We start from the raw sequence: 21,365 nt of genomic DNA on the forward strand, positions 1-21,365 counted from the left end.
CTGAAATTTTGCAGAGATGCCTTAAAACACATGGTTAAGTCACAGTTCAACCAGCAATAATAAAAGGTTCTGTTACTTGTGCTTGGCAGCTTGCAGTAGAAGTGCAACCAGAGAAAAAACTATCAAGCAGCAGCATTCAGTCCTAGCATCTTCTCTGCCGTAGTTATTTTTTGACATGTCCCATTTTGAGACACCTTAATACGCACAGTTAGGTCACAATTCACCAGGCTACACTAAAATGTTCTATTATTCCTGCTTTGCAGCTTGCAGTGAAAGCTCTGCCAGAGAAGAATCATAGAATCATAGAATCATAGAATCATAGAATAACCGGGTTGGAAGAGACCCACCGGATCATCGAGTCCAACCATTCCCATCAATCACTAACCCAGGCCCCTCAGCGCCTCATCCACCCGTCCCTTAAACCCCTCCAGGGAAGGTGACTCAACGCCCTCCCTGGGCAGCCTCTGCCACTGCCCAATGACCCTTTCCCTGAAAAATCTTTTCCTAATGTGCAGCCTAAACCTCCCCTGGTGGAGCTTGAGGCCATTCCCTCTCGCCCTGTCCCCTGGCACTTGGGAAAAGAGCCCAGCTCCCTCCTCTCCACAACCTCCTTTCAGGGAGTTGGAGAGAGCAATGAGGTCTCCCCTCAGCCTCCTCTTCCCCAGGCTAAACACCCCCAGCTCTCTCAGCCGCTCCTCATAAGGCCTGTTCTCCAGCCCCCTCACCAGCTTCGTTGCTCTTCTCTGGACTCTCTCCAGAGCCTCAACATCCTTCTTGTGGTGAGGGGCCCAGAACTGAACACAGGATTCGAGGAGCAGTCTCACCAGTGCTGAGTCCAGAGGGAGAAGAACCTCCCTGGACCTGCTGGCCACACCATTTCTGATACAAGCCAAGATGCCATTGGCCTTCTTGGCCACCTGGGCCACTGCTGGCTCATGTTCAGTCGGCTGTCAACCAACACCCCCAGGTCCTTCTCCTCCAGGCAGCTTTCTAGACAGACTTGTCCTAGTCTGTAGCTGCTCAGGGTTGTTGTGCCCCGAGTGCAGGACCTGGCACTTGGCCTTGTTAAACCTCCTGCCATTGGACTCAGCCCATGGATCCAGCCTGTTCAGATCCCTCTGCAGAGCCTCCTGACCCTCCAGCAGATCCACGCTTCCACCCAGCTTAGTGTCATCTGCAAACTTGCTAAGGGTGCACTCGATGCCTTCATCCAGGTCATTGATAAAGACATTGAACAGGGCTGGACCCAGCACTGAGCCCTGGGGAACCCCACTTGTCACTGGCCTCCAGCTGGATTTCACACCATTTCCCACCACTCTCTGGGCCCGGCCAGCCAACCAGTTTTCCACCCAGGACAGTGTGCGCCTGTCCAGGCCAGAGGCTGACAGTTTCTGAAGCAGAATGCTGTAAATGCTATAAAGAGGATGCTATAAAGCAGCAGAATTCAGTGCTGGCAGCTTCCCTTTGATAGTTCTGCTTTGAGCTTTCCATGTTTGCAGAGCTGCCTTAATACGCACAGTTGGATCACAAGTCACAAGGCTGCCATGAAACGAGCTCCCGTTCATGCTTTGCGCCTTGCAGTGAAAGCGCTTCCAGAGAAGATGCTAACAAGCCCCAGCATTGGGTGCTAACAGCTTCCCTGCACTAGATGTGCTTCATGCTTCCTAATTTTGCAGAAGGTCTTCAATATGCACAGTGGAGTCACAGATTGCCAAGCTGTACTGAAAGGGTCTCCTGCTCGTGCTTGGCAGCTCGCAGGGAAAGCACATGAGAAGACACTAACAAGCAGCAGCATTATATGCAGGCAACTTCCCTGTAGTAGATGTGCTTCGAGATTTACAGTTTCGCAGAGCAGCTTTCATATGTGCAGCTGAGTCACAAATCACTTAAGCGATGCTAAAATGTTCTCCTATTCAGGCTTTCCAACTGGCATTGAAAATGCTACCAGAGAAGATACTAAGAAGCAGCAGCGTTTGGTGCTGGCAGCTCCCCAGTTTTAGCTGTGCTTGGAGATTTCCAGTTTTGCAGGGACATCTTAATATGAACAGTTAACTCACAGATCACCGAGCTCTCTTTAAACATTCTCCTCGGCACTGGTGAGACCGCTCCTTGAATCCTGTGTTCATTTCTGGGCCCCTCACCACAAGAAGGATGTTGAGGCTCTGGAGCGAGTCCAGAGAAGAGCAACGAAGCTGGTGAGGGGGCTGGAGAACAGGCCTTATGAGGAGCGGCTGAGAGAGCTGGGGGTGTTTAGCCTGGGGAAGAGGAGGCTGAGGGGAGACCTCATTGCTCTCTCCAACTCCCTGAAAGGAGGTTGTGGAGAGGAGGGAGCTGGGCTCTTTTCCCAAGTGCCAGGGGACAGGGCGAGAGGGAATGGCCTCAAGCTCCACCAGGGGAGGTTTAGGCTGCACATTAGGAAAAGATTTTTCAGGGAAAGGGTCATTGGGCAGTGGCAGAGGCTGCCCAGGGAGGGCGTTGAGTCACCTTCCCTGGAGGGGTTTAAGGGACGGGTGGATGAGGCGCTGAGGGGCCTGGGTTAGTGATTGATGGGAATGGTTGGACTCGATGATCCGGTGGGTCTTTGCCAACCTGGTGATTCTATGATTCTATTCTATGATTCTGTGAAAGAGCTACAAGAGAAGACATTAACAAGTAGCAGCATTCGGAGCTAGTAACTTCTCTGTGGCAGATATGCAGACAGGTTTTGCTGTGCATTGTCAACTCACAGATGAAGAACCTACACTGCACACTTTGCAGTTTGCAGTGGAAGCGCTACCGGGAGAAGGAAATAAGAAGCAGCAGCATTCGGTGCTATCAGCTTCCCTTTAGCTGCTATTGGGGAATGCTTCCAATTTTGGAGCAGAGCTTTCCTGAACATATTTGACTCACAGGTGACCAATCTGTACTAAAGCTTTATTCAATTCGTGCTCTGCATTTTGCAGGAAGAAATGTTTTCCTTTTAGGATTTTGAGGTCCTGCCACAGGTTGCCCAGAGCAGTGGTGGCTGCCCCATCCCTGGAGGTGTTCAAGGCCAGGTTAGAGGGCGCTTGGAGTCCCTGATCCAGTGGGAGGTGTCCCTGCCTATGGCAGAGGTGGAACTGGATGGGCTTTGAGGTCCCTTCCAACCCAACCCATTCCATGATTATGTGAGAAGGGACACCTGGCTTACCAAGAGCTTGTCATATCAATGGCACCTCTGTAGCTCTTTAGGGCAGGAACATGCGTCTGGCTTCTGCAGGTGCTTTTGTGTCTCTGGGGGCTCATGAGCTGATTGGACATGAACGGACTGATGAAGGAGCCTATGGTGTCACTGGTGGTTCTGCAGCAAATAGGGTAGGAACACGCACATTATTTCTGCAGCTTTTTGTGATGTTCCGGCTGTTTGAGTATGACCACATACCAGGCTGGTGCATCTGCTCCTCACGTCACTTTGCCCTGAGCAGCTGCCTAGGTGGGATGCCTGGTTTGTGCAGGCACCTGTGGGGTCATGGGTGGCCGAGTAACTGATAGGTCTGGAGAGTGGGACCTGGCTCTTAGAGTTTCTCATGATGTCCATCCTGGCTGAGAGAGTGGCAGGGCTGGAGAAGGGACCTGGCTTGGGACGGTACTTGTGGTGTCACTTGTGGTCGTGTGTCTGGTGGGGACGAGAAGCCACCTGGCTTATTCCACTGGTTTGGTTGGGGTAGAGTTAACATTCTCTAAAGTAGCTGGAATGGGACTGTGGTTTGGATTTGTGCTGAAATCAGTGTTGGTGATCCAGGGAGGTGTATTTTTTTATTGTTGGGCAGGGCTCACACAGATCCAAAGCCTTTTCTGCCTCTCCCACCACTCCAACAGTTTAGGTGCACAAGGAGTTGGGAGGGGACACAGCTGGGAAAAATTTTTCATGGGAAGGGTCATTGGGCACTGGCAGAGGCTGCCCAGGGAGGGGGTTGAGTCACCTTCCCTGGAGGGGTTTAAGGGATGGGTGGACGAGGCGCTGAGGGACATGGTTTAGTGTTTGATGGGAATGATGAGCCGATGGGTCTTTTCCAACCTGGTGATTCTATGATTCTAATCACACACAAACTCTTGACTCCAGTCACTCTGGTCTCCCAGCTGCTGTCACTAAGGTCTTACGGTCCTGCTGCAGTTGCTGCACTCACAGCCCTGTGCTCACAGTAGGAGAGAGAATTGCTCACACATGGAAGGGTTAGAAATTAAGTTTAATGACAAGAAAGGACAGACTGTGTTGGTTGGGGTCCTCTCCTAAACTTCTCATAATAAGTCTTATGCAATTAAAAATTGGTCTCCCCTCGCATCCCATAAATTGTCCTGCCCTCCTGGGCATAGTTTAGCATTGAGGGACATGGTTTAGTATTTGATAGGAATGGTGGGACACGATGATCTGATGGGTCTTTTCCAACCTGGTGATTTTATGATTCTATGAGAGCAGGTCAGCTGCGTTGCTGTCTAGAAATGCAACACAACAAGGGGAAAAACTTCGTCATTGCATGGGCAATGACTTTGTTCAGGGCCAGCATCACAGCCTTGTTTCTAAGGCTGTAGATGAACGGATTTAAGAATGGGTACAGGACAGTGTTCAACAAAGCTACAATTCTGTTGGTGCCCAAGGAAACATCTTCTGAAGGACACACATTGAGAGCAATGCAGCTCCCGTACGCGATGGCTAAGGTGGTGAGATGGGAAGAACATGTGGTTACAGCTTTATTCCTCCCTGAGGCTGCTGGAATGTGCAGGATACAAAAAAGGATGCACATGTAAAACACCAGAGTTAAACATAAGGAACCCAGGATGACAAATGATGAGAAAAGAGAGTCTATTTTCCAGAGCAGGCTGGTGTCAGAGCAGGACAGTTTGAATAAGGGGGAGTAGTCACAAAAAAAATGGTTGATCTTGTTTGAGCCACAGAAAGTCAGCTTGTTGAGGAGGGGCAGACGGTAACTGAAGAGTGTGAAGCTTATGATCCAGGTGGCAACAATTAAGTGGATGCAGAGCTGAGGCTTCATGATGACAGCGTAACGCAAAGGCTGGCAGATGGCAACGTAGCGGTCAAAGGACATAACAACAAGTAGAACAAATTCTGTACAGCCCAAGGCAAAATAGAAATAGGATTGGGCAAAGCAGCTGCTTAGTGAGATTGTTCTCCTACCAGAACCCAGGATCACAAACAATCTGATGCTTGTGGAGGATGTAAACCAGATTTCCAGGAAGGCCAAGTTGCTGATGAAAAAGTACATGGGGGTTTGCAGGTGGTGATCCACACACACGAGGAAGATGATGATTGTGTTCCCCACCACTGTTGTCAGGTACGTGAGCAGAAAGACCAGAGACAGAAGCAGCTGCAGTCTTCGGTCAAGCTCTGAGAAGGCTTCTAGGATGAACTCAGTAACTGCAGTTCCATTTTCCGGACCCATCCTGAACTTCAGTTCATCCTGCCAAGACAGGAACATGACAAAACCACAACTGGGATAATGTGACAGTCTCCATGAGAAGTCTGAGCCTTCCTTCTCTTGTCCATTCCTTTCTTGTAGTCTCCCTACATACCAAAGACAGAGATGGTCCTTCCGGCATTTCTCACACCCTGATTTTTTAGTTTCCCATTTTGGGTGGAGTCCTCAGAGAATTTGTTGTCTTCTTTCTACTTTTCTCAGACACTGATAAAGAATTCTTTCTCTGGCTTTAAAGAGGCTGTCAGCTATTTCACCCATTAATGAGAAATTCTGAATTCACTCAGACCTATTCCAAACATCTCTCACACCTATGTGTCCAACTCATCTCTTCTACTGCGCAAATGCTCAACCATCAAATCAAACCAAATATGGATGTTAAAAGAGATTCTTTCCACTTTTCAGTACTTGCCTTTTTGGACGAGGACTCACCGTGGATTTCTACATGAGCAATATCAGGAATATCTTCTGTAATCCCCTGCTTTCTTCCACTGCTTTTGCTCTCCATTTCTTCAGGAAAGGGGATGGGGAGGTGGAATAGGGACCAAGTACGACTTGTCTTCTTTAGTACTGCAAATCATGACAGAAATTTATGACGGTTCTACATGACTTGCCACCTAGACTCAGCTGGCATCTATCTGCACTGACATGCAGCTACTTCCAAACAGTTGCTCCCTGCTATCACTGTCAAATGACCTAAATACAGAGAAGAAGAGTGTCTGGAAGAGATCTGTTACCTTTCTTTTGCTCCCCAGTTATAGGTTTGGAGGACCCAGACTCTAGAGTTTCCTCTTGTCTCCACCGACTCTAAGGGGAGCCTTGGGAAAACCAGTTCCCACAGGCACCTGCAGTGAGGTAGATGAAATTCACCATTTGAGTCTCAAATCTCTGATTCATTAAGTCATTACATAAAACCAATCTACACATCTCACAGAAGGAAGCACGAGAAAAAAGCATGCACTAAAGACTGGTGTTTCTCCTTTATCTTTACATTTAGTTTTAGACATTGAAAGGAGCAGAGGGGGTGATTCCCAGACCAGGATGATTCAAAATGCAAGGGAGTGTGTGTGGAGATTATGGGTTCAAGGCACTGAAACAAAGCTGTGCTAGCTTGCTAGTGCAAGAGCACTTAAGTCATCAGTCCCTGGGTGGAGGGGACTCTCATGTCTCATCATCCACATAGAGGAGAGGGCACCAATGCGTGGGGAACAGGATCTGCCTTCCCAAGGGCTAGGGCGAGAGCTTTGTCTTTTCTGCTTCATCAAACAGATCAAGAGTTCCTCAACATCACAGCTGCTTGCACAGCACCTTGGCCTGCCTGCAATCACAGCCTCCAAGTATCTGCTCCAAGGAGTCCATGAGGAACCTTTGACCGTAATTGACCAGTTAAGATTGTGAGAGACTTTGACATTTACTTCTGGCTTTATTTCTTTGATGGATTTTTCTGTTTCCTCTCCATACCTGAGGTTTGTGGACTCAGCACTAAAGACACCATGGGGCTCATTAGGGCAGAAAGTCCTAATGAGCTATGTCTCTATTGTACTTTTCTTCACAACTTCAAGCATTTCATTAGAGAAGTTTTAGGAGTCGAGGTTGATATAAAAGATGTTGGCAAATAAAAGTCTCTAAGACTTGTTTTGAAGTTTTAGAAAGCAAGCATCTTTTATCAGGCCTGGGCAACATGTGGGATGGGGATGGAAGAGAGAATGGGAGGGGGAAAAGCCAGACAACTCCTAGGTCAAGATGGAGACAGCTTAATGGGGAAAATAAAAGCTGGCAGGTGTAGCCCACTCCACAAGTCAGTAGGTCTACCCACCTCTGCTGAGTGGCAAGTCTAACCTGTGCCAGGTCTTCCCTGCTCTGCCAGACTGGCAGGTCCATCCCACTGCACCAGGCCAGCAGGTCAACTCAGTAATGTCTGCTTGCCAGGTTTACCCAGCCAGATCTTCTCAGATATGCTGGGCCATCAGGTTGTCCCTGCTTCAACAGGCATGTTCCAGGCTCTGCTGGGTGTCCAGATATACCCCACACCATCGGGTGGCAGGTCTAACCTGTGCTGGGTTGCCAGTTCTGCCCAGCTCGGCCAGGCTGGCAGGTCTACCTGCCTCTGCTGAGACTAGGTCCATCCAGCAACACCTGTTTGCCATGTCTAGAGGCTCCACCACAATGCCAGTTCAAGTCTCCTATGCTGGGCCGTCAGGTCTACCCCACTTCCCCAGGTGACCAGTCATCCTGGCTCCACTGCGTTGCCAGGTCCAGCACATTCCACTGAGCAAATAGGGCAACCTGGCTCCACTGGGCACCAGATGTTCCTGGCTCTGCCAGAATGCCAGGTCTACCCCACGACGCTGAACCAGCAGATCTGCCCAGCTCTATTCGGCCAACAGGTTTTCTTAGCTCCACTGGGCAGAGGGTCTACCCAGCTCTACTGGGTTGCCAGGTCTACCCTCAGCATCAGTCTGGCATGTCTGCTCAGCTCTGCCGAGATTACAGGTTGTAGAATCATAGAATGAGTTGGAAGAGACCTTAAAAATAGCCTAGTTCCAATCCCCCCGCTATGGGCAAGGGACACCTACCACTGGATCAGGCTGCTCAAGGCCCCATCCAACTTCCCTAGGCAACCTGTGCCAGTGTCTCCTCACCCTCATCATGAAGAATTTCTTCCTAATGTCTAATCTAAACCTTCCCCCCTGCAATTTAAAGCCACTCTCCCTCATGCTATGACTACAGGCCCTTGGAAAAAGTCCCTCCCTAGCTTTCTTGTAGCCACCTTCACGTACTGAAAAGCTGCTGTAAGGCCTTCCTGGAGCCCTCTCTTCTCCAAGCTGAACAACCCAAACTCTCTCAGCCTGTCCCCATAGCAGAGGTACTCCAGCACTCTGATCATCTTTGTAGCCTCCTCTGGATCCATTCCAACAGTTCCATCTCCTTCTTATGCTGGAGATTCCAGAAATGGACACAGGACCCCAGGTAGGGTCTCAAGAGAGAAGCACAAGGGAAGAATTCCCTCAGTCTGCTGGCCAGGCTTCTTTTGGTGCAGCCCAGGACACTGTTTGGCTTTCTGGGCTGTGAGAGCATGTTGCCAGCTCATATCGAGCTTCTCACCAATGAGCACCCTTAAGCCCTTCTCCTTAGGGCTGTTCTCAATCACATCTATCTCCCATCCTGTATTGAAACCATGGATTGCCCTGACCCAGGTGTAGGACCTTGCACTTGGCTTTGTTGAACCTCATGAGGTTCACACAGACCCATTTCTCCAGCTTGTCCTGGTCCCTCTGGATGACATCTCATCCTTCTGGCGTGACAACTGCACCACTCAGCTTGGTATCACCTGCAAATTTGCTGAGGGTGCCCTTGATCTCACTGTCTATATCATTGATGAAGATATTAAACTGCACTAGTCCCAGGACAGACCTCTGAGGGGCACCACTTGTCATGGATCTCCATCTGGACATCAAGCTGTTGACCTCTATTCATCCAATCAATTCCTTATCCACCAAATGGTCCACCTATCAAATCCTTATCTCTCAAATTTAGAGAGAAGGATGTTGTGGGGGACCATGTCAAAGGCTATACAGAAGCCCAGAGAGATGACATCCATTGATAAAGATATTAAACAAGACTGACCCCAACACAGAGCCCTAGAGACACTGCTTGTGACTGGCCACCAACTGGATTGAGCTCTGTTCACCACAACTTTCTGGGCTCGGCCATCTGGTCAGTTTTTTATCCCAGCAAAGACTATGCCTGTCTAAGCCATCAGCTACAATCTTCTCTAGGAGAACGCTGTTGGAGACAGTGTCCAAGACTTTATTCAAATCAAGGCAGACAATATCCACAGCTTCTCCCTCATCATCCAGGTGGGTCACCTGGCCATGGAAAGAGATAAGGTTGGTCAAACAGGATCTGCTCTTCATGAAACCATGGTGGCTGAGCTGGTCCTGGTTGTCCTGCACATGCCTGGTAAGTGCATTCAAGATGCTCCCTCTTCCCCAGGCTAAACAACCCCAGCTCTCTCAGCCACTCCTCGTAACAGCCAGGCCCCCTACAAGCAAAGATGATCCTTGACCAGACCCTTCTTTTATTCATAACTTGATTCTTCTATGGCTTTTATATGACCCTTCTATGACCAAACACTTTCATGACCCGAACATTCTATCACCCTTCCATGACCTGACCCTTCTGTAACCCAACCTTTCTGATACCTGTCTACTACCTGACTCCTCTGTTACCCAGCTTTCCTGTGACTCTTTTATAATTCTTCTACAACCAATCTTTCTATGATCTGACCCTTCCATGACTGTTCTATGATCCAGCTCTTCTGTAACCCAAACCTGCTACGACCCAACTCGTGTGTAAACCTTCTATGGCCCCACTCTTCTGTGACTCAAGCCTTCAATGACCCTTCCCTTCTATGGCCCAATTCTGCTACGATACGACCCTTCTGCTACCCGAGTCTTCTATGACTCTTACATTACCCACCTTTCCAATGTCAATTCTGTGACTTGATTCATCTCATCTGCAACCCAACCCTTCTGTGACCTGAGTCATCCCTAACCCATTCTTCCATGATGTGACCCTTCTATGACCTGAGCCTACTACTACCAAACTCTTCTAAGACTCTGAAGAAGAGTCAGATCATAGAAGATTTGGGTCAGATATGTCCTATCATAGAATTATTCAGCCAGAGAAGAGTTGGATGAGAGAAGAGCTGGGTCAGAGGTGAGTCATAGAACAGAAACAGAAGAGTCAGGTAATGGAAGGGTCATAGAAAGGTTTGGTCATAGAAGGCTTGGGTCATAAAAGAGTTAAGTTATAGAAAGGTCATTGAAGAGTCACAGAAGAGTCATAGAAGGGTCATGGAAGAGACAGGCCATAGAAAAGTCAGATTATAGAAGAGTCACAGAAGATTTGGGTCATACAAGGGTTGTAGAAGGGTCAGGACACAGCAGTTGAGTGGAGAAACCTTCCGCAGAGGAACTGCTGAAAGTGTTCATGCTGATGCATTTTATATCTCTATTCCTGCTGCAACCTTTTTCATTTTCCTGTGTGTATTTCCTTGGAAAAGATCTTCAAGAGAAAAAATCCATTGAATTCTAGAATAAGGCAGGGTAGATGAGATCCCTCATCACTGTTGTACTTGGTGTTACTTGTTCTTACTAGAATGGAGTCAACTTTCCCCATAGCATCACACATTGCACATCCCACTGACCCCAGGAAGAGCCCCGAGACATGCAGGAGAGACAGGGGCTGCCTGCCCAGGGCTGGAGGTCAGCGCTTGGCCTTTCTGCTTCACCAACCAACCAACCCCAGACTTTTCTCAGCATCACAGCTGCCTTTTCCTGCTTGCAATCATGGCCTCCAATTCTCTACTCTAACAAGTCCTCCAGTCCTCACTGAGACCAATTAATACTTCAAGGTGCTCTGAGTTCTGCTTTTGACTTCTTGAGAGCTTTGCTCCATCTCTCAGCAGCTGAGGTTCAAGGCCTCAGCAGAAAATACACCCTGGGTCTCATTAAAATACAGAAAGCCTTAACAAGCTCTTTCTCTTCCTGGAGTTTTCTTCAGATCTTCAAGCCTTGTACAACTCATTTGAAAAACATAATTAAAGCCTTGGCTAATGAGACAATCGGAGCTGAGAGACAGGCAAGCTTTGCACTCCCTGTAGCTTAAAACAGCAGCTGGGGAGGGGAGAGTTCTCTTAATGAACAGAGAATGGAAGGAGAAGAAGAATGAGTGTTCAGAAGGCTGGTTGATAAAGTCCTATGAGAGACAGTCCTTAAGGGCAAGGGAGCCCATGAGGCCTGGGTGCTCTTCAAAAAGGAAATCCTAGCAGCTCAGGAGAAAGCCATCCCCATGTTCTGGAAAGGGAGCCGGCGGGGAAACAAAACAGCTTGGTTGAGCAGGAAGATCTTGAGGGACATCAAAAAGATGTCTATGACCTATGGAAGAAGGGACAGGCGTCTTGGGTGGAATATAGGGAGGAAGTGAGACCTTGCAGAGGGAAAATCAAGAGGGCCAAAGCCCAACTAGAGCTCAGATTGGCCAAGTCGGTGAAAGATAACAAAAAAATCTTTCTATAAATACATTAACAATAAAAGGAGGACCAGGGAGAATATTCAGTCCCTATTGGATGCAAATGGAACAACTGTGACAAAGGATGAGGACAAGGCTGAGGTACTTAATGCCTTCTTTGCCTCAGTCTTTAATAGTAAGGGAAGTTGTTCCCTGTGTGTACAAACCCAGGAGTTAGAGGAGCAGAACAAAGCTCCCATGATCCAAGAGGAGGTAGTTAGAGACTTGCTTGCCCAGCTAGACACCCAACTCTTCTGTGATCCGTCTCTTTTGTGACCAGACCTATCTATAATTCGAGTGTTCATGAAGAAATAAACACATTGCGTGGGCACTGCTGGATTTAGGAAGAGCAGGTGTAGAAAGATCTGAGATTGTCTTTGTCTTCTTCACCTCTGTCTTCCCCAGCAAAGTCTCCCAGGCTTCTGTGACTCAGGGCAGGACCCTGGAGAAGATCAACAAGCAGTGGGTGGGGATCAAGTCAGGGATCCTTTGAGCAAAAACAACCATTCCCAGTCTATGAGACAGGATGGGCAGCATCGCAGGAAGTTGAGTGAGCAGGACAATCTCACAGTGAAGCCACTCTCCGTCATCTTTCAGAGGTCATGGAGTCTTGAGGAACTCCCTGACCACTGGCTCCACTCCCACATTGTGTGTCCTTTTCAGAAATGTCCAAAGGATGAGCAAGGGAACCAAAGGTTGTGTCCTTGAATATGTCCACTTGGATTCCATTTATGGATGTCTGGAAGAGAAAGGGACTGGTTTTGTCTTGAACAGGTTGTGTCTCACTATCCTTCTATGACTCAACTCTTCTATGACCTGGCTTTTCTATGACCTGACTCCTCTATGACCCAACTATGAGATGAGCCACTTCTTCTATGACCTGATTCTTCTACAATCCGAACCTTCTACAAGCTTTAAATCACCTCTTTCCTACTGACACTTATCGCACACCAGTCCCACAGCTGGGACTGGTCTCTCTTTCCTGCTGAGGAAACCAGTACCAATTGGAGAATGCATCTTTCACCTCTTCTCTGAACTGAAAACTAATAAAATATAAACTTTAAATAAAGAAATAAATATCTTTATTAGATGCACTTTGAAATCTTCCTCTTTAACCACACTGGGAAATGACTCCAAGAAGCTGTACGAGGCTTGAAGACCAGAAGAAAACTCCAGAAAGAGAAAGAGCTCATTAAGTCTTTCTGTATTTTAATTAGACCCAGGGTGTATTTCGTGCTGAGGCCTTGAACCTCAGCTGCTGAGGGGAGATTAAACAAAGCTCTCAAGAACACAAAAGTTCAACTGAGAGCACCTTGAATTGGTCTCAGTGAGTATCGTTCCTGTCAAAGCCTCCCCAGCAACTCATTAGAGCAGAGAATTGGAGGCCATGATTGCAGGGAGGCAAAGGTGCTGTGCAGGCAGCTGTGATGCTGAGGAAAGCCTGGATTTATTTGATGAAGTAGAAAGGCCAAGCCCGGACTCGAGGCCATGGGAAGGCAGATCTGGCTTTGACTCCAACGACGCTGGTGTCATGAACATCGCCAAATGAAATTTGAAGAAGTTATTCCATGTAATAAATCCATAAATTCATAAAAGAGCTGGGTCATAGAAGGGCAGGGTTGTAGAGTCATAGGCGAGTCTCGTTTTAGAAGGTTCATAGTAGCCTCATGTTGTAGCAGATTCACATCATAAAAAGTTCATAGAATATTCAGGTCATGGAAGAGGAGAGTCATAGGAGTGTGAGAGTTTATTCAGGTTTTAAAAGGTTTTGGTCATAGAAGGGATGATTCAGGGAAGGACTGGATCACAGAAGAGTCATAGAATAAGCTGGTCATAGAAGAGTCATAGAAGAATCAGGTCATGGAAGGGTCATAGAAGAGTTGGGCTGTAGAAGAGTTATAGAAGAGTCAGCTAATAAATGTGTTGGGTCATAGAAGTGTTTGGTCATAGAATATTGGCTTCATAGAGGAGTTGGGTCATAGAAGAGTTGGGTCTTAGAGAAGTTTGATCGTAGAAAGTACACAGAAGTGTTGGGTCATAGAAGGCTCATAGAAAAGCTTTGTCATAGAGAGGTCACATTGTAGAAGTGTCAGGACATTGAATAGTAGGTCATAGAAGTTGTGGACCATAGGATCAATGGCTCATAAAAGAATTGGATCATAGAGACCTCAAAGAGGACTTGTAAAGGAGTCAGATTGTGGAAGTGTCAGGTCATAGAAGGGTAATTTAATAGAACAGTTGGGTCATAGAAAGGTTGAGTCCCAGAAAAGTCAGGTCATCAATGTGCCTGATCATAGAAGTATTGCAGCATAGATGATTTGTGTCATTGAAAGCAGCGTCATAGAAGAGTGACAGAATAGTCAGGTCAAAACATATTAAGGTCATAGAAGGGTTGGATTGTAGAAGGCTGAAGTCATAGAAGGGCCTGGTCATACAAGAGAGCGTCACAGAAGAGTTGGTTTATAGATGAGTTGTGTTACAGGGGAATAATAGAAGAGTTTAGTCACAGAAAGCTCATAGAAGGGTTAGGTCGTAGAGTCTGGTCACAGAAGAGTTGGGTCACAGAAGAGTTGGGTCATCGAAAGCTTGGGTCATAGAAAGTTCGGGTCATAGAAAGTTCATATTATATAAATGTTGGGTCATAGAAGTCTCATGGAAGAGTTCCCTCATAGAAATGTCAGGTCATAGAAGTGCTGAGTCACAGAAGGGATGAAGAAGCATCATTTATGGAAGAGTGCTTATAAAATTTTCATTTAAAAATCGCTTTATATAAAGATCATAGACTACATGGGTCATAAAAGAGTCATAGAAGGGTCATATAAGTGTTAGGCCATAGAATAATCATTAGAGCAGTCAGGTCACAGAAGAGCTGGGTCATAGAAGAGGCGACTCAAATAAGTGCTGAGTGCTGGGTCATAGAGGACTCAGGACATAGAAGCGTTGGGTCAGGAAAGAGTTAGGTCATAGAAGAATGGTGAGACACAATCTGTCCAAGGGAAATCCAATTTCCTCCTCTTTCAGACATCCAGAAATGGGATCTGAATGGACAAGGTCTGAGGAACAGCCTTTAGTTCCTCTGCCCATCCTTTGGACATTTCTGAAAAGGACACACAATGTGGGAGTGGAGCCAGTGGTCAGGGAGTTCCCCAAGTCTCTGTGACCTCTGAAAGATGACAGAGAGTGGCCTCACTGTGAGATTGCCCTGCTCACTCAACTTCCTGCGATGCTGCCCATCCTGTCTCATAGACTGGGAATGGTTGTTTTTGCTCAAAGGATCCCTGACTTGATCCCCACTGCTTGTTGATCTCCAGGGTCCTGCCCTGAGTCACAGAAGCCTGGGAGACTTTGCTGGGGAAGACAGAGGTGAAGAAGACAAAGACAATCTCAGATCTTTCTACATCTGCTCTTCCTAAATCCAGCAGTGCCCACGCAATGTGTTTATTTCTTCATGAACACTCGAATTATAGATAGGTCTGATCACAAAAGAGAGGGATCACAGAAGAGTTGGGTTATATACGAGTCAGGTCATAGATGAGTAGTAGAAGAGTTAAGGAGTAGAAGATTCATGGAAAAGTCAAGTTACAGAAGTCTCAGGTCATAGGAGATCTGCATCATGGAAGGGTCATAAAATATTTGGGTCATGGAAGAGTCAAGGCTTAGAAGTGTGAGAGTTTAGTTTGGAAATCAACAGATCAGGTCACAGAAAGTTCATAGAAGAGTCAGGTCATATAAGTGTTGGGTCATGGAAGAATGGTGAGACACAATCTGCCCAGGGAAAATCCAGTGGTCTTTTCACTGGCCATTTCTGAAAAGGACACGCAGTGTGGCACAAGTGCCATTGTCAGGGAGTTCCCCGAGTCCCTGTGACCTGTGGAAGATGATGGAGAGCAGCCTCACTGTGAAATCATCCTGCTCATTCAGCTCCCTGCGATGCTGCCCCTCCTGTCTCACAGACTGGGAAGGACTGTGTTTGCTCAAGTGATCCCTGACTCGATTCCCACCCACCATTGCTTGATCTGCTCCAGAGTCCTGCCCCGAGTCACAGGGGCCTGGGAGACCTTGCTGGGGAAGACAGAGACAACAAGGACACACGGAATCTCAGATCTGCCTATATCTACTCTTCCTAAATCCAGCAGTGACCACACAGGATCTTTGTTTCTTCATTAACTCTTCCTGAAGCAGCAAACACTCATCACGGTGCCCTTAATTGCCATTCAAGCTGAGACTGGGTTCAAGTCTGGACCCTTGCTGAGCTTGGAGGATGCTGTCCTTGAAGACCATCCGTCCTGAGCTCTATGACCATATCCCATCTCTCTTTCCCACAGGAAAGGCTCCAGCTCCTCCTGCCTGTGCCCCTGGCTGAGGGCATTGCTGCCCATGGGGCTGAAGCCCTGCAGCCCTGTGGCACCAGGCAAGCTCATCCCTGCCAGAAGGAAACCTGGGACCAAGCATACAAGACACTGTGTGTGCGCAAAGCCTTTGCTTAGAGCAGAGACAGGGCTTGGACAGAAGAGAGCTGAAAGTCTAAAGCTGTAAAGACTCAGGATGAAATGCCTAAATTCTCCCAATGGAACAGATCCTCCCAGCTTGGAGAAATTAGATCATTCCCTGTCACTTTCCTGCTGTCCTGTCTAATGATGGCACACACACACACAAAAAAGTGTTTCTCATGCCCAAATACTTTTCTAACAGGAGCAATGACAGTGCAGGAAAGAAATGCCTCTCCCCAGCTGCCCTGACTCTCCTATGATCCAACTCTCCTTCAACCCTTCTATGAAACTGCAATGACTCCACTCTGGCTGTTCCTCAGCAGCCTGGTCCATCTGCTTGGTTGTGTCAGGGGAACAGAAAGGGCTTTTCTCTTTGAGGGTCCTTAGGAGACTGTTCCTATTTGGGGAGATGGATGGTTATGAATCCACGTGCCCTTGCTGAAGACAGGCAGGGCTCTTCTTACAGGACTCAGCGATCCCAGACTGGGAGGGTACTCTTGTGAGTTTCTTCTGTAGAATGGGAACCTGTAAAGGAAAAGAAAATTTCCTTTGGTCATGGAAGAGGCCAGCAGAGACCCTGGGTAGGAAGAGTGTCCCAGACGGCTCAGAAACAGAGGTCATTCTGGTGAACATCCAGCCTGCCCACTGGCTCAAGAGTGGTCCTCGTCCAGGCAAAGCACAGGCAGAAGCCCTCTCTGTTGGACTAACAAACTAGCAAGAGGAATGCTCTGGTAACTTTGCTCTTACAAGAAAAGGGCAAACGTTCTCTAAGCTCTTAAGACCAAGGCTCCCCCTGCAATGTTCATGTACAGGTACGATGGCAGAATCATAGAATCACAGAATCACTAGGTTGGAAGAGACCCACTGGATCATTGAGTCCAACCATTCCCATCAAACACTAAACCATGTCCCTCAGCAACTCATTCACCCATCCCTTAAACCCCTCCAGGGAAGGTGACTCAACGCCCTCCCTGGGCAGCCTCTGCCAGGGCCCAATGACTCTGTGAATTTTTTTTTCCTAATGTTCAACCTGAACCTCCCGTGGCAGAGCTTGAGGCCATTCCCTCTCGTCCTGTCCCCTGTCACTTGGGAGAAGAGCCCAGCTCCCTCCTCTCCACAACCTCCTTTCAGGGAGTTGGAGAGAGCAATGAGGTCTTCCCTCAGCCTCCTCTTCTCCAGCCTAAACACCCCCAGCTCTCTCAGCCGTTCCTCTTAAGGCCTGTTCTCCAGCCCCTTCACCATTTATTTCCTGTGCTGCACAGTTGTGTTTTTAGCAAAGGCAAAGCTTGCTTGGAGTTGATTGTTGCATGGGAAGTCAAGGGTAACTCCCCTCTCTCTTAATTTTACTGCATCCCTGTCTATCCTCTGTTGGGATGGGCAGCTCTGTGATGGGCTCCTTTCCCTCCAAACGGCTCCTCCAAGCTGCTGGCCAGTCAGGGTCAGAGGGCCTTGCCTTGGATGAAGCTGTGCAGTCACCAGCCCTGGGTACATGGGTGGTTTAACCACCACCAAGTTCAGTGGGACTGGAAAGAATCAGATCAGGAAATTTCCAGAGGATGCTGAAGACAGGTTTTGGCACAGAAACCAATGAGCTGACTGCATTTGGACTCTTACTCACAGACAAGATGGAAACGTGTGCGAATCACAGAGTCATGGAATATCCTGAGTTGGGGCCCCTGAGGATCACTGAGCCCAACTGTTGACTCCACAGAGGACAACTTAACAGTTAAGACAGATACCATCACTTCTTGAACAATGGCAGTGTTGGGGTCATGCCCACTTCCCTGGGGAGCTCGTTTCAGCCCTTGGCCACCCTCTTAGGGAAAAACTTTGTTCAAATTGCCAATCTGAGCTTCCCCTGACACAGCTTTAAGCCATTCCCTTGCATCCTGTCACTGGACACCAGATCAGCATCTCCCTCTGCACTCCCCACGAGGAAGTCTAAGCTGAACAAAGCTCTGAAGTCCTTTTGTGCTTTCACTGTCACTGCCGAGGCCTTTTCTGCCTCTCATTCCACCCCACCAGCAAGTTTTGCTGGTTGTGCACAAGAAGCTGGGAGGGGACACAGGCAGGACGGTTGATCACAGCTGAACAAAGAGATCTTCCATGCTATATGACATCATGCTCAGAATAAAAGCCGGGGGACGAAGGAAGAACGGGGAATGTTTGGAGTTATGGTGTTTGTTTCCCCAAGCAATCATTAGGCGTGATGGCTCAACACCTGCCTGACGATGGGAAGCAATTCAAAGCAACTCCTTGCTTTGAGTCATAGAATCATAGAATCATAGAATCATAGAATCACCAGGTTGGAAGAGACCCACCCAATCATCGAGTCCAACCATTCCTATCAAATACTAAACCATGCCACTCAGCACCTTGTCCACCCGTGCCTTAAAGACCTCCAGGGAAGGTGACTCAACCACATTTGCTTGCATGCATAGCTTTTGCTTTACCTATTAAACTGTTTTTATCTCAACCCAGATGTTTTCTCACTTGGATTCTTCTAATTCTCCCTCCTCTCCCACCAACGGGAGTGGGTTAGCAGCTGTTTCGTGCTGAGCTGCCTCCTGAGGTGAAACCATTACAGGCTTTTCTGGTGCCCAGCATGGGGCTCCAACGGTTCAAGACAGCATCAGCGTTTATTGGAATGTGCTACACTGAATTTATAGCTGTTGTTGTTCAGCCATTAAGTGTCAGACCTCAGTGGTTGCCATGGGGCATGCCTTTCTGTAAATTGGAGTCTTATGTTTTTCAGTGTCTCCTTTTTGCTTTTGCTGCTTGCTGTACTGCATTGCTTCTCAGCTTACTCTGCTGTGCCAGGGAACATTTTCAGAAGTCCAGGGCACAGCTGCTTTTCCTGTGCTGCTGTACATGGGCTGGAACTCTAGTGTGAAAGATAACAAAAAATCCTTCTATAAATATATAAATAATAAAAGGAGGACTAGGGAGACCATACAGTCCCTATTGGACGCAGAAGGAACAACAGTGACAGAGGTGAGGAAAAGGCTGAGGTACTTAATCCCTTCTTTGCCTCAGTCTTTAATTGTAAAGAAAGTCGTTCCATCTGTGTACAAACCCAGGAGCTAGAGGAGCAAAATGAGGCTCCCGTGATCCAAGAGGAGGTGGTCAGAGCCTTGCTAGCCCGACTAGATACCCACAAGTCTATGGGGCCGGATGGGATTCATCCAAGGGTATTGAAGGAGCTGGCGGATGTGCTGGCCAAAGCCCTTTCCATCATCTTCCAACAGTCCTGGAAGACTGGGGAAGTCCCACTGGACTGGAGGTTGATGTTGTGCCCATCTACAGGAAGGGTCACAGGGAGGACCCAGGAAACTACAGGCCTGTCAATCTGACCTCAGTGCCAGGGAAAGTCATGGAGCAGGTGATCTTGAGTGCTATCACGAAGCACATGCAAGAGAACCGGGTGATCAGGCCCAGTCAACACGGGTTCACAAAAGGCAGGTCTTGCCAAACTAACCTGATCACCTTCTATGACAAAGTGACTCGGCTGCTGGATGAGGGAAAGGCTGTGGATGTATCTTCCTGGACTTCAGTAAAGCCTTTGACACAGTTTCTCACAGCATTCTGCTTCAGAAACTGTCACCTCAGCCTGGACAGGCGCGCATTCTCCTGGGTGGAAAACTGGTTGGCTGGCCGGGCCCAGAGAGTGGTGGGAAATGGTGTGAAATCCAGCTGGAGGCCAGTGACAAGTGGGGTTCCCCAGGGCTCAGTGCTGGGTCCAGCCCTGCTCAATGTCTTTATCAATGACCTGGATGAAGGCATTGAGTGCACCCTTGGCAAGTTTGCGGACGACACTAAGCTGGGTGGAAGTGTCGATCTGCTGGAGGGTCGGGAGGCTCCAAAGGGATCTGAAGAGGCTGGACCACTGGGCTGAGTCCAATGGCAGGAGGTTTAACATGGCCAAATGCCGGGTCCTGCACTTGGGGCACAACAACCCTGAGCAGCGCTACAGACTAGGAGAAGTCTGGCTGGAAAGCTGCCTGGAGGAGAAGGACCTGGGGGTGTTGGTTGACAGCCGACTGAACATGAGCCAGCAGTGGCCCAGCTGGCCAAGAAGGCCAATGGCATCTTGGCTTGGATCAGAAACGGCGTGACCAGCAGGTCCAGGGAGGTTCTTCTCCCTCTGTACTCAGCACTGGTGAGACCGCTCCTCGAATCCTGTTTTCAGTTCTGGGCCCCTCACCACAAGGAGGATGTTGAGGCTCTGGAGCGAGTCCAGAGAAGAGCAACGAAGCTGGTGAGGGGGCTGGAGAACAGGCCTTATGAGGAACGGCTGAGAGAGCTGGGGTTGTTTAGCCTGGAGAAGAGGAGGCTGAGGGGAGACCTCATTGCTCTCTATAACTACCTGAAAGGAGGTTGTAGAGAGGAGGGAGCTGGCCTCTTCTCCCAAGTGCCAGGGGACAGGACAAGAGGGAATGGCCTCAAGCTCCGCCAGGGGAGGTTTAGGCTAGACGTTAGGAAAAAATTCTTTACAGAAAGGGTCATTGGGCACTGGAACAGGCTGCCCAGGGAGGTGGTTGAGTCCCCTTCCCTGGAGGTGTTTAAGGCACGGGTGGATGAGGTGCTAAGGAGAATGGTTTAGTGTTTGATAGGAATGGTTGGACTCGGTGATCCGGTGGGTCTCTTCCAACCTGGTTATTCTATGATTCTATGAAACCAAATAAAAGCGACTGTAACCTGTGGACAAGTCCATGTGGGAGCAGGACGCTCTGAAATGTCTGTGGCTGTGGCTAAGTCCATAACACAGCACATACACCTTGAAGCATCGGTAGCTGTTGTTCTATCTATACCACAGCAGGTTTACTTCTGAAGGGACTGTGGCCCAAGGATAAGTCCACACTGGAGAAGGCACATGTTGAATTATCTGTGGCTGTTGATCAGTCCACACTGCAGCAGGTTCACCTTGAGGCATCAGTGGCAGTGCATGATGTTGTGCTGGAGCAACTCAAAGCATGTGGCCAAGGATCAGCCCATGACAGCTGGCACAGGTGTCTGCAGTGGTACCTGTACAAACACCCATAACAACACCCATACCTTCACCTGCACTGGCATCTACAATTGTATTTCTACCAATACCTTTACGTGTGACAGTAACTGTCTCTAACAGCACTTCTGATGGATTCTGCTTCCTGCTGCCTGTGTGATTGTGTCTGTCTGCGTCACGGTGCCAGTGACACACTGCATTTCTGCACCCCTGTCACAGGCAGGGACACCTCCCACTGATCAGGGGCTCCAAGCCCCATCCAACCTGGCCTTGAACATCTCCAGGGATGGGGCAGCCACCACTGCTCTGGGCAATCTGACCCAGGTCCTCCCCACCCTCACAGCA

General features: G+C 48.5%; 1 protein-coding gene across 1 annotated transcript; it reads right to left on the bottom strand.

Moving 5' to 3' along the window:
* Positions 1-4,436: 4,436 nt before the first annotated feature.
* LOC138727755 (olfactory receptor 6E1-like) lies at positions 4,437-5,534 on the bottom strand. Its single transcript, XM_069870524.1, has one exon. It carries the CDS (start codon positions 5,451-5,453, stop codon positions 4,437-4,439), a length of 1,017 nt encoding a protein of 338 aa, XP_069726625.1. The 5' UTR covers positions 5,454-5,534.
* Positions 5,535-21,365: the final 15,831 nt, after the last annotated feature.

The sequence above is a fragment of the Phaenicophaeus curvirostris genome, chromosome 16 (assembly GCF_032191515.1).
Source record: "Phaenicophaeus curvirostris isolate KB17595 chromosome 16, BPBGC_Pcur_1.0, whole genome shotgun sequence".
Classification (NCBI taxonomy): Eukaryota; Metazoa; Chordata; class Aves; order Cuculiformes; family Cuculidae; genus Phaenicophaeus; species Phaenicophaeus curvirostris.

Bases quoted from the DNA above. Each gene is read 5' to 3' on its own strand.
- LOC138727755 (XM_069870524.1), bottom strand. From the start codon at position 5,453: ATGTTCCTGTCTTGGCAGGATGAACTGAAGTTCAGGATGGGTCCGGAA.